The sequence below is a fragment of the Sinocyclocheilus grahami genome, unplaced genomic scaffold (assembly GCF_001515645.1).
Source record: "Sinocyclocheilus grahami isolate Dianchi unplaced genomic scaffold, SAMN03320097.WGS_v1.1 scaffold439.1, whole genome shotgun sequence".
Taxonomy (NCBI): Eukaryota; Metazoa; Chordata; class Actinopteri; order Cypriniformes; family Cyprinidae; genus Sinocyclocheilus; species Sinocyclocheilus grahami.
Window position 1 is genome coordinate 49,796 of NW_015505618.1, and position 13,754 is coordinate 63,549.

Sequence of the window (13,754 nt, forward strand, 5' to 3'; positions counted from 1 at the left end):
ATGCACAGATAACAGAAGCATACAAGTTGTACACAATGCAAATCCATGTCAGCTATATGATAGTCGAGAGTAACTGGAAGTTAAAAGACTGATCGAGAATACTTCACTGTCCAAACTGAAAACAGAAATCACATGGGTGTAATACTTCAAAATCATCTCGTTTCGGTTGTGACAATTTTATGCAATAACAACCAAAAAAACAAAACAATGTCACTACCGAAACTTCATCAAATGTGTACACACATACACGCACGCACTGGTTTTTATGGTTTATGGGGACTCTCCATAGGCGTAATGGTTTTTCTACTGTACAAACCGTATTTTCTATCACCCTACACCAACCCTACCCCTAAACCTACCCCTCACAGGAAACTTTCTGCATTTTTAGATTTAAAAAAAAAAACTCATTCTGAATTATTTATAAGCCTTTTGAATTACAGGGACACTGAAAATGTCCTCATAAATCACCTTCTCGTTGTAATGTAATACCCATGTCATTATACAAATTTGTGTCCTCATAAACCACATAAACATACACACACACACACATATATATATATATATATATAGTCAGATAATATAGCATATATTAATATTAATAAAATAAAAATGTAAATATAGTATTTTGTGTATAGACAAACACAACTCAGGAAACAGTCTTCAGGTGTTTGTTTTCTTTCTGTTACTGTGACACTATGTAGACATTTGTGTCATGTGTAAACAGATTTATTTGTAGATATTCCAGACCATACTTTGTTTATGAAATATATTTAGTTTATGAAACACTTTGACTTTCACTGTTCCAGCGACCACAGGAGGAGAAATATCCAGTGGGGCCATGGCTTTTGGCACTCTTTGTATTTGTTGTTTGTGGATCAGGTAATATTACATTTGTATTTGATATAATATACAGTTTGCTGATTGCTATTAAGCTTCCCCTGTTTTTTGTATTAATAAACTGAATACGTTTATTTTGTTTTTGTTTTCAGCCATCTTTCAGATAATTCAAAGTATCCGAATGGGAATGTGAGTCCCAGCGTTCCTCACGTTCCCTGTCCTACATCTGAATGAGATTTTTGGGTGACTGGATACAATCTGAAGAAAGACTGATAGGTGAAATCCTGTTTGTGGGTCAGAGGCTTGTATGCTGAGCTGGATCTAGTGTACAATACTACACGACATTGTCACACATGTTTACAGTGTCCCTGGAGGAAGGGAGCACATGCTTTTCTACAAAACCATTGTTGCCGTTGACACATCTTATGTTTTTTTGTGATTGATGATTGCCATGATCTATTTCTCTATTAAACCGTGTTTGCGTGAGCCTTTTTCAAATAAATGTCAAACACATTTGGATAATGACTCGTAACATGTTTTGCTTTTTCAAAACCAATTAAGTTTTTGTTCTTTTTTTTTTATTTATGAACTTTGATGAATGTTACAGATGATGTAAAAATGTAAATTTGTTGTGTAAAATCAGCAGACAGACCACTAACTGTATAGACAATCCTACTGGAGCCGATAACAACAATCAGAGATCTTTATGAAATGTATGGGTCATCTGGATTTTAATCTGCAACCTTTGATAAATCTTGATCCTTGTTCTTTGAACATCAGTTTTCTAGCTTTGTCGTCTATAAGAAAACATGGATGGAGTAAAGAAAGCAGTTCAATCAATATTTAGATTTTTTAAATCATAGATTCCTATCCATATATAGCCATTATGCATTGTACAGTTTAAGATTAAATTATGAACAGTACTATGAAGACCAACAAAATGATCCAATTTGATTAACTTTTCATAGTAATGCTGTCAAAATGGGCGTGAACTGAAAATTATCCCCGTTTTATGATCGAAGAGTGAACGATTCATGCATACAGTACATTCATTTGTGTTTTAATGTCTTCATATATCACTTTAATGTACATGTAATTAATACTTACTTCATGATAATCAGTTACACTCAGATGTATGCCAATATGTAAAAGATCTGTCGATTCGTTTAAGTAAACCGATTTTTCAGGTTGCTACAGATCTAAACTAGAAAAAAAACCCAGCAACCACAATATGAGAATATGATATACTCACCCGTCTGTATAAACCCTATTCTGACTAGCATTTCTACGGTTTCTCCAGCATCCCCGGTCCACCACATAAGAGAAAGCATCTCAAGGACTTTTCTCAACCGTGTTCACAAACATGACTTTATTGAGAGCTGTGAAGTGCAACTGCAGTACAATTACAGCATTTTACAACTTATCTCCTGGTTTTGAGAACATGCACAGATAACAGAAGCATACAAGTTGTACACAATGCAAATCCATGTCAGCTATATGATAGTCGAGAGTAACTGGAAGTTAAAAGACTGATCGAGAATACTTCACTGTCCAAACTGAAAACAGAAATCACATGGGTGTAATACTTCAAAATCATCTCAAGGGAACGAAGTAGTGTACAGTAGGTGTTAGATGAGTAGTTTCCATCTGTCAGATAAATATCGAAAGACCGATCCCGCTTAACAGCATTAAAAAAAAAAAAAAGAGGATGATGTCTCCTGGGTAAGCCAACTACCTTAAACCTGTACAACCTATATAGTGTCTCTTTAACCGCTTCACATGATATCGCTATTTTACAAAATACTTACACTAATCATACAATAATATACAGCCTGTTCACCTCACAATTCAGCTCATCCTCCATTCTCACTGCACAGAGAACGAACGAGGATTCGAAGCATCATGCCTCCTCGTTTTCTTCATTCAGAAACAAAGTATCATGATTACACCAACGCAACTGTGGAAGTCATTGCGTCTGCCTTCCCCATGCCAGCTGGGGCACAGATCGGCAGCTCTTCAAAGTCTCATCACATTCGTCACCATAAAAGTGCTTGCTTTATTAGAAGCTCACGGTCTACAAAGACCGCCGTCAGCATGTACACTACAAAGGAAAGGGAGACACTTGACTGAAAACCATCCGGGACTTCAGACACAGGCACAGTGATTCTTTATATCGCGTCCTCCAGGATTGTTTTCCTGACGATCACATTCCGTGGATTTTGGCAACGTCCCGCCTCAGCCAACTGGATTGTCACTGGTGTATAAATCACCTTGGTACGACATTTGTCAAGTTTTGAAAGGTGTGCAAATTTGGTCAGTCTAACATGTGAGTGAGGCATGTTTGTTCCTTTGCGTCTCGAGCCACTCATCGCCCTTAACAGGAACTTTTGCTGGGTGCTACGCCGACGGGCCTGAGTTCTGTGCTGCGAGTTGGGCCGGCGGCTGCGCTCCCTGCGTGGACGGCGGCGGCGAGCCGCTCTGGACTTGCGCCTGGAACTGTGCGAGCTGCTCCGGACTGGCCAGGTTCTTCAGCAGGTTGTTTTCCTGCTCCAGCTGAGAGTTTCTCTCAATCAGTTCCTTAATCTGTTCTTTCAACACCTCCACCTCTTCACGGACCGCGTACATCAGGTGACTCTTCACCAGATCCTGAAAGCGGACAACAGGGTGTTATTTTCAATCCTTATTTTTTTGTTTATTCAAAAGCAAAACATCTGTGTCAAGTTATAACATGTATCATATGGACCATAAAGGGTCACATAAGGGTCAATTTTTGGAAATTGAGATTTATACATCATCTGAAAGCTGAATAAACAAGCTTGTTGGGATAGGATATTCGGCTGAGATCCAACTATTTGAAAATCTGGCATGAGAGGGTGCAAAAAAAATCTATTGAGAAAATCGCCTTTAAAGTTGTCCAAATTAAGTTCTTAGCAATGCATATTACTAATCAAAGCAATTATATATATTTTAATCTATTTACAGTAGGAAATTTACAAAATATCTTCATGGAACATGATCTTTACTTAATATCCTAATGAGTTTTGGCATAAAAGAAAAATCACCAATTTGGACCCATACAATGTATTTTCCGCTATTGCTACAAATATACCCGTGCTACTTATGACTGGTTTTGTGCTCCAGAGTCTCATATTGTGCAAAAACACCAATCTACTGTGAGATGCTGGTTCACCATTTGAAGCAAAGCCTTGAAAGGCTCTAACCTGCATCCTCCTCCTCGCTACCCACAATCCCTCCCTCCCTTTAAGCCGTCAACAAACCAACAAAATGGCCGTCCCACAGAGCGCGTCAGGCCAATCAGAAGCCGAGATATTTTTAACTAGGTGTAAAAGCTTTGGTTTTTGCCTAGCAACAGTAACAAGGCGCACAGATCGCGTGAGTACGCAGGCAAGTCGGCAAACAAACACTAAACGCGTCGCTCGTTTTCTTAATAGCTTTTTACTTTCAGCTAAACTCAGACTAGCGCGAATTAACAATGAAAGCGGCAAAACATCGCCGCGGTCACAATGACAGAGCAACAGTCATTTGATAATGATTACATAATTCATTCCAGCGACACTGACGCAACCCCAAAGCCTGCGTACGGCATGTAAACTAAATATCTGTTCGGATATGCAAGGGTTATGATGGGAAAGGCAGGAGGACTTACCATCGCTTGCTCAATTTTGTTGTCTATGGCCACGACACTGGCACCCGACGAGCTGTGGGGGAAGAGAGAGAATCGTTACTTCACTGCTTAAATACACCAGCAACACAAGAAACCATGGCAACGCCAACAGAATATCGTCACAAACACATGAAATATCGACAATCATCGTGTAACAGTCCACACTACTATAGAAATCTCACAGCACGTCTCTTTACTCAGAAAGGTACGTTTAATACATTCAAAGCTACCTTCAGCATCATCTGAGTGAACTGACAGAGCAGGCAAGCTGCTTACAGCTTAGGCTTTTTACCACAGACCAGCGTTAAAAACGTCCAGTTATGATACTAATGACCCGAACTCTCCAAAACAGCGTATTTCGCACTGAACGCAGGCTCTCACGCATCAGCTTTAGCTTATTGACGGTTTATTACGAACACGTTACCTATTGTCGAGCTTGACGGACGAGGTCTCGGTCCCCAACAGCGACGAGAGGAAAGAGATTGAGAAATTTCTAAGCTGACAAACACCAAGATCCATCGCCACGGAGTAGCATGGAGAACTCATGCTATTGCGTCCATAAGAAATCTCGCAGGGGAGCGAACGCGTGTCCTTCCTACAGCCTCTGGAGCTTTACATCCTTTGTGTGCGTTTGCAGGAACACTGTGCGTGAGTCCCCAGCAGAAACCTCGCTTTATCAGGAGACCGTACATCCAGTGCCGCAGCACAAAGAAACTCCAAGGTCAGCTCATCTCCGCGCTGGTGAGTATCTGCAGCCTGTGCTATTTGCATAATTTATTTCACGCCAGCGCTGCTCGGCGCGCTATTGGCGGAGAGCGAGAGGCCGAGAGGCATTTTATGTAGCCACGCCCCCATGTGCCGCTCTTCCGACTCGCTCTGGATAATTTATTCAAACTCGACTTGCCGACTTGCCCAATCCGGTTGGAGCGAGTTGATGTTATTTCCATCAAAAGTCTCAAGGCACTAACACTTTTAACAGCCCATTTCTATTACGCAGCATCTGTATTTTACCACAGAATCCAAGCAGGAATAATAACCGCTTCTTCATGTTGTTATTGCAAAACCTTATGTGAAAAAAAACTACTTCCACCAAAAATCTTTTCCCAGTCTGTTTTGTTTTACTATATAGACGGGCAAAACATTATTTGAAGGGGAATGCCTTTAAACACAGTGATTACATGTCGCCGCTTATCGGCAAACAGCGGAACTGCAGCGGAGTGGATCCCTAAAACAGGCGAGTTTTAACCTTTAAAGCATGCAAGGAGTCCCAACAGGACCACCAGCCATCTCAGGCACTCCCGATTATAAGAAAAAGATACATCTTAGTCTTGAAACTACATGACTTTGATTATTCACTTCATAAAAGTAATACATGTTAAAGGAAAAATAGTCATCTTTTATATTACACGAAAAAAGTCAAAATAACTTCGTATAATCCAGATTAAAATCATTTTATTTATTTATTGTTATCTTTAAATACTAACGTTTGAACTAGAAATGTAACGGATTATTAATGCACCCCATTTAGAAAATTATTTGTACACTTGTTTTCGGTGTTCATGGCCCTCCAGAGGAACGTGGAGCCGTGACTGAAAGCTCAGATCCTAAAGCAGAAAGCATCTCCAGCATGTTTAGATGAAACGCAGTCCCCTATGATTTAGGTGCAGCTAACTAATCTCATGTGAGCTTTAATTAATGTGTTTAACTACACATCAGCGTGTATTTGAGCATGCACGTGTGTTTGGTTTGCAAGGCTCAAGACTACAGAAGAGAAATGATCACACTAAACTCAAGCGCACTTATTCAACATGACAATTATATCTCTCAATCTATGGTGATGAAACTATAGTATATCTCAAAATGAAATCTTTATCTTTAAATTATAACGAGCTTTACATATACAGCTTCTAAAGCATTAAATACAAATTCACCCAATCTATTTTCTAAATGCATGTTATAGATCTTATTGTGAAGAACTCATCCATGCATGTTCCTTTCATTTGATATTTTTTGACCTCATAATTCTTAATCAAAATTATCTTCCAATGAAACTTCAGACTTCTCTGGTGATGTATGCCGAACAATCATTTTGTTTATATAAACCGCCCTTTTCGTATAGTAAATGGCAAGCTCACATTCAGATCCCCATTCAAACAACAACGATATCTCTTGCATAATCCATTTCATTCAGATGTGCATCACAATATGGAAGAAAAGACCCGCTGATAATTGTTATATTGCGACTAAACTGTATTTACAAGCATAGCGAAGCAGACTAGGTGGATGAATTAGAAAAAAGAGAATCTACAAACTTTAATCTAGTAGAGAGATGAGGATATATATATTCAGTTTTTCAATCAGCTGGACATTACAAAATAAACAGGGTGATCAGGTCTTGTATCATCACCTTGAAAGGGTTTCTTCTGCATTATTAATCATCTGATTGTATATTATCCTGCTTATTAGACTGTAACCTACCAAATAAATGACACTGATATTTGATATTTTATAACATGAGAAAAGATCCCAGAATAATCAGTTGAGAGTCAGTTGAACAGTTTAGCGGTCATGATTCCAAAAATTTCTGATAAACAGATGTGTAATATTCCATAATTTGCATGTAAAATGTGAATATTTCACAGAACACAGTTGCATCAGTTTTGTTGTTTCAACATAATGTCGCCTTGAGTCATGATTGTGGTTAGGTAGGTTTCTACATAATTTCGGTCCTGTTGTAAATGGGTGTACCCAACATGTCAATCCATTATAAAGGTGGTGCAACACCCACCCGGTAAATGCAGAGCAATGTTCATTACAAGGGCTGCTCTCGACTAAAGATTTTTCTGGTCGACTAGTAGTTGTTCATTTTAAGCATTAGTCGACTATTAGTCACGCTTTTATTTATAAACCATATAAATCATAATAATGAGCCTTTAATTGCCTACATAGCCTAGTAAGCACTCAAGCGCATGCAAAAAAGTCTTGCCACAGTGCACCGGCAAATATAATAATCATGAATGTGTTAGGGAAAAACAGCAAGTACACTGCATTAACGTTTTAATAACTTATTGATGCACTAGTGCTTATTTTTTTCGGTTTAAGAGATGAAGTCGGCGACACCGACTCGTCATCTCCGCAGTGTGCACCTGTACGCATGTTTCATACGGATTACATAATCTGAGAATATTTGTTTTCTATTTGAATTGGTTCATTTGAAAGTTTCACTCTCTATAGATATATTTTTCATGTCTGTAATAAGGCAAGAATACACAGAGTTTCGAAGTGACGCGCTCAAGTTCACAGAGTCCGAGACGGCAGAAAGCGCATCCTGTTTGCTTTCATTATTTTACAAAAGCACAACGTTTCGTTGTTATTCTGAGTGCACACAAATAAACGTAGCGCCTTTACAGATACGAAAGATGCATTACTCCTATCTGTATGACCAAAAATGACAAAGTATTTTAAGAGCAAATGATCGCACTGCTGTTCAGTTTTCACACTCCGCACAAACACGTGAACAGTGCACTTTTTTCTAGGCTAACATTAGATTGAGCTGCCATGTAAAGTTGCTACTACATACATATTTCAGACGATAAGCCATATTTGAGGTCGATGAATGTTAGGTGAGGTTAGGTGTTAGGTTAGGTCCTGCCCCATGTATTATATTACCACATAGACCAGCCGTTAACGATTTGTCCGTCACGGACTGTGTGATTTCGCCACTTCGTGTGGATTATTTTTTTTCTGCGACTAAGCAACTAATAACATTTTGGTCGACCAAGCCTCTTCTCATCGACTAACGGTTAGTCGACTATTAGGGGGCAGCCCTATTCATTACGCTCACTGAAGCACATCATTTCCTGCCAAATGACAACCGATATCCTCTGTTCTTCTGAAACATTGCTTAAGTCCTGCTCATGATTGACACAAAGCTTTGAAAACATGAGTGGGGTTCAGCACGGCTGAAACGTTTCAATCAAGTGTACACTTGCATCCAGTAAAAATAGATCACTTATCCTAATTAAGTGCAGCAGCGGCACACCAAACGAAGCCCAAACCTAAGCAGCTCAGGATGCTGTTAGCTGTTCCAGGCTCTTTGACTGGAAGTGGATTTAAGCAATTACGGAGTCCAAATATACCTCTGCCGTCCATGACCTGACCTCACACTACCACCATTCAGAGTGCTCAAATCAACACAACAGACTTATTTACGGACGTCTTCGTGCTCCATTCGCCATCTCGGTCACAGCCACAATTAAAAGGCCATGGCACACAACTCCAGCCATCTACCTGAAGATATTACACAAATTTCAAGACCTGACTGGACCAGGAACAGGTTTTCTGGACAATACGTACTCACATAGTGAACATAACGAACAAGTTCTAAATGATAAAGAAGCTTCTGTCCAGAAACCTGGTGCAAAGCTCAACAGAACAAATCATCCATCTACCATTTACACCAGAAGTTTGACTGTAGCTCAGGCCCCGTTTATACTAGTGCGTTTTCATTTTAAAACACCTCGTCTACACTGGCGCTTTCACTGCATTTCAGAAACGATCTCAGTCCACACTACACAACCGAAAACGCATGTCACATGACCATTCATGGAGGCAGAATCATAGATATGTATAGTTAGATCCCTATTATTTAGATGCATCTATGTGCTTGGAGCGGTCGAATGGGGCATATACCTATACATATCTATGTGTACAACAAATGAGCATGATGTTATGGTTTACACGGTCATCAAGGATACGCATAGAGTGAATGTGGGCAGCCACACCAGTTTTCAAGAGTCTCCGTTTTGGTCCGTTTACACTGAATTTTTTTTTCAATTTTTCAATTTTACAATCCGTTTACAATGGCTAAAATCTCTTGTTTTCGAGGGTCGAAATCGCCAGAGTTGTGTAAACGAAGCAAGACGTAAACGTAGCAAACGTTATGCGTTTTAAAACGTAAACGTACTAGTGTAAACGTAGCCTCAAACAGCAGAGCCTGGCAGTAGAAACATCATGGGTTCGATTCCCAGGGAAAGCATGAACTTGAAAGCAACGTATTTTAGAATAAATCATCTGCCAAACACATAGGGTAAACGTACCTATTAAGCTCACGTATCCATTAAGCACACTTCCATTTTTGAGATCAGATTGTAAAAAGAAAAAGTAATTTATTATCCTACTTGATGTCTTAACCAATTGATGTGTTTGTTACGATATACCTCCTGTAATTTCAAGTCAATCAGATCATTGCACACTGAGATATGGGTCTCCGTATGTTCACACTGTCTGGCGGCCATTTTGAAAGCTGTCTAAAAACTTTCACCAAAAGAGGAGCCCCTTAAATGTGCGTTTTTTCTAGATGTTTAAGCCTTTATTTTGGGTAAGTTTCACTACTTATTGTAACATTAAGAGATTAATGTTCAGACTTTTGCATATTATAACCTAGAACTTGGATGTGGGAAATAATTACATTAGATCCAAAAGATAGTTTTAGCAGCATAGCGCAGATGCTACAGAACACAGTTAGCTGACTAGCTGTATAAGATTGTGTGCTACTAGGGATGTTAATTTTAACCGGTTAACCGACCGTGAAGAATTTTGACCGATTAAAATCACTTAAACGTTTTTTTTTTTTTTTTTAGTAATTTATCAAAATATTTAAAAAGGTTTGCTGCATGGTTGAAATACGCTACGCATATTTAAAAAAACAGAAGTCGCATTTTATTATTTCTTTCAGAAATAGGCCTAATGCCGACACGAAATGTTTACAAACATTATAATAAACACTGTAAACATAGCTAGGCTATTTTAGTTCCCCTCACTTCACAACAAATCCTTTCAATTAACAGTATTTAGAAAAGAACCAGAATTAAAAATAGCCTATAAGAAGCTATAGCTAAACGACAAGCCAAAACGAATTCATTTAGGCTAAAACGAAACTGAAACCAATGCTGCATCTCTCATTCAACACAAAATCAAATGTTTCCGTATTCGCGATGTATTTGAATGCCAAAATATTATTTATTATGTAGCCTACTTCACTCGCATTCCAATATCCACGTAAAACAAAATGGTTTGCATAACATCATTCACGGCGGTACGGTGATAATGCTTAACGGCACAGATTTTACTACATTTAAACTGAGCAGTGTGTTTTTCCCATATGTTTGACTGACTATTTTATTATGATAATGAACAGGCTGCATTATTGTCAAGGTAGCAATGCTTATCTGTGTGGGCGCATGCGACACCGGCGCAACCATTTGAATTTTTTCCTTCTAACAGTGGAAGAAACTACTCCTTTTAGTCCTAAAGATAATCGGAATTGTAAAAGGTTTGCCTTTATTTGTGTACATTCAAAAAAAAAAAAAAAAAAAAGCCTAAAGAAAAATGGATGCCGCTTTCTGCCATCTGGTTTCCTTTCGCGCAGCACAAAAATAAACTGAAAAACTGAATAAAACGAAACTGAAACCAATGCTGCATCTCTCATTCAACACAAAATCAAATGTTTCCGTATTCGCGATGTATTTGAATGCCAAAATATTATTTATTATGTAGCCTACTTCACTCGCATTCCAATATCCACGTAAAACAAAATGGTTTGCATAACATCATTCACGGCGGTACGGTGATAATGCTTAACGGCACAGATTTTACTACATTTAAACTGAGCAGTGTGTTTTTCCCATATGTTTGACTGACTATTTTATTATGATAATGAACAGGCTGCATTATTGTCAAGGTAGCAATGCTTATCTGTGTGGGCGCATGCGACACCGGCGCAACCATTTGAATTTTTTCCTTCTAACAGTGGAAGAAACTACTCCTTTTAGTCCTAAAGATAATCGGAATTGTAAAAGGTTTGCCTTTATTTGTGTACATTCAAAAAAATAAAAAGTGCTTTTGTAAAATAAGCCTAAAGAAAAATGGATGCCGCTTTCTGCCATCTGGTTTCCTTTCGCGCAGCACAAAAATAAACTGAAATTGAATACTAGGCTACTTGTTGCAGTTTTCTTTCGTTTTGTTAATTTATTAAGTAAAAATATATTTCTCGTATAGGCCTATTTATCGTTGTTCAAATGTTACAAACAATGTACAAACAATACTAACAAATGTTAGTATTTTTAACGGGTCACAGACACGTATCCTTTCTAACTTAATTAAATTCTAATTTAAAATAATCTTGTCGGTTAACGGGGTGTCAATCAGCGGTCCTTCAAACACAGAACTTGCTCCGCTATTCCTCACATGGCTCAAACACACACACACGAGCACATGCACAAAGAGGCATGGCCACCGTTTGGCTCCCTTTCTCTTCTCCAGCAGTAGTAAAGGCTAAACAATCACAAGGCCTGGTAAACGCTCAGTGGTCCTTTCCCCCATACTGCCTTTGTGCATCTTACAGGGAGATTCGTGAACGATTGAGTGAAAACAAGAGTAGGGCAAGCTGTGATGTCACGTCATTGATGGGTCACGTGACTGTTACATAAACCAGCAGCGGAGATTAAAATATTCAATGATGGCTTCTCGCACGCACCCGTGCTCTCGGGGAGCCTGCCGTCCTCACAACCCTCAATGGCTTACTTCACAGGCATTACTGGCTTGTACTTTTACATCCATAATATTCTAAATTGACAGTTTATTGCTGGTCTGTGGTTTTACAGTGCTGTAATTTTTTTGAAGATTACACTACTATGAAAATCACACCGTTTCAGTGTGACATCAATAAGAAAAAGTATATTTTCATAGATATTGTTAATAATAGTTGTTCATATTAAAATATGTATGAACATAATACATGACCTAGACTATTTATTTAGCAAAATCCTGTCATTTTAATAAATATTACATGAAATTTATTACAAATTGTTGCTGCTCCAATTAAGCTCAGTGTGCTCTCTTTAAGCTCTTCCACATTGAATGTCTATGTAAATACTTCATAAACATACTTTAAATATTAACTGATGGTTGTCACTTTAAGTTAAGTTAAACGATTTTCTATAGATTCTGTCAACTCAAATCTGCAGACTGGCTCTGGCCTTCAGCAACTAGCATCAACTTCTTCAGACTGTAAATCAGTGGAAAATCGGGGCAAAAATCATGTAGTGTATTCCAGCCATAAGAGAATATAGAAAAGTTGACATCCATTTAAAAAGAGGTTTCATAATGAAGCTAGTTTCTGTGTTCATCCCCATGAATTAAATGTTTTATTGGTGTGTTTTATTTGATTTTTGAATGTGTTACTTAGCTGAACATGGACTAGTCTAGATGTTGCAATGTGCTTAAATGACACTTCATTATGAATATATAACTGATCGACTTGAATGTCTTGTTGCTTGATTTTAGTGTTCTGTTTTTGCAAAAAATATGAAATAATAAATAACCATTTTAATATTATAATATAATAATTAATAATAAACTAAATATCTTTAACTCTTTCCCCGCCAGCATTTAAAAAAAAAAGTTGCTAGCCACCGCCAGCGATTTTGATGATTTTCACTAAAATGTGATGGCCTCCAGTATATTTTGCTGTATGAATATTTGAATAAGCAACACACCAAAATAAAGATCAGAGCCTCTACTTTTAAACAAAAAAAAATCTGTTTTATTCTAGCTTAAAGCATTCTTTTTTTTATTAACACTTGAATATAGGCAGGTTTCAGAAAAATTGATTTTAGTGTTCTGTTTTTTTGTGATTGACTTTGTACCTTCAAAAAAATATATATTTTTTACAATTATTCTTTAAAGAATTTCCTTAAAATAAACAAGAATTTTTAATAAAACATGATATGAGCTTAATGGGAACAGGGGTGTGCTTAAAGGGTACAAACATGTACCCATTAAGCACAGCCAGACTTTTTTAATTTAATGATGTATATCTTAATTGAAATGCTTTTGTCATTTAAAATTAAATATTTTTATGAGAGAGATTAAGATTTTATTTTAACAACTTTTTGTACTGAAACCAATATCTTGTGCCCTAAAAATGTCTAAGCAACACACCAAAATAAAGATCAGAGCCTCTACTTTTAAACAAAAAAAACTGTTTTATTCTAGCTTAAAGCATTCTTTTTTTTATTAACACTTGAATATAGGCAGGTTTCAGAAAAATGCATAATTGAGCAAAAAGGTGAGAATCACATTTTTATCAAAAACTACATCTAGATAATATTCAGTACGATTATCAAAGCATAAATCCAGTAAATCGCTTCCATCAACACCTCCAAAGCTT

General features: G+C 37.6%; 1 protein-coding gene across 3 annotated transcripts in view; it reads right to left on the reverse strand.

Moving 5' to 3' along the window:
* Window positions 1–2,189: 2,189 nt before the first annotated feature.
* The window catches only part of tsc22d1 (TSC22 domain family, member 1), a 64,862-nt gene continuing 53,297 nt past the window's right edge, over window positions 2,190–13,754 (reverse strand). For 2 of the 3 annotated variants that reach the window (XM_016233790.1, XM_016233792.1), the window contains exons 2-3: window positions 4,505–4,556; window positions 2,190–3,483 (exon numbers count right to left, since the gene is read on the reverse strand). In XM_016233790.1, the coding sequence (XP_016089276.1) occupies window positions 3,235–3,483; window positions 4,505–4,556 (301 nt within the window). In that variant the 3' untranslated portion in view covers window positions 2,190–3,234. Of the gene's footprint in view, window positions 3,484–4,504; window positions 4,557–4,946; window positions 5,239–13,754 lie in introns of those variants that run through there. The other variant, XM_016233791.1, reaches the window with a different exon arrangement.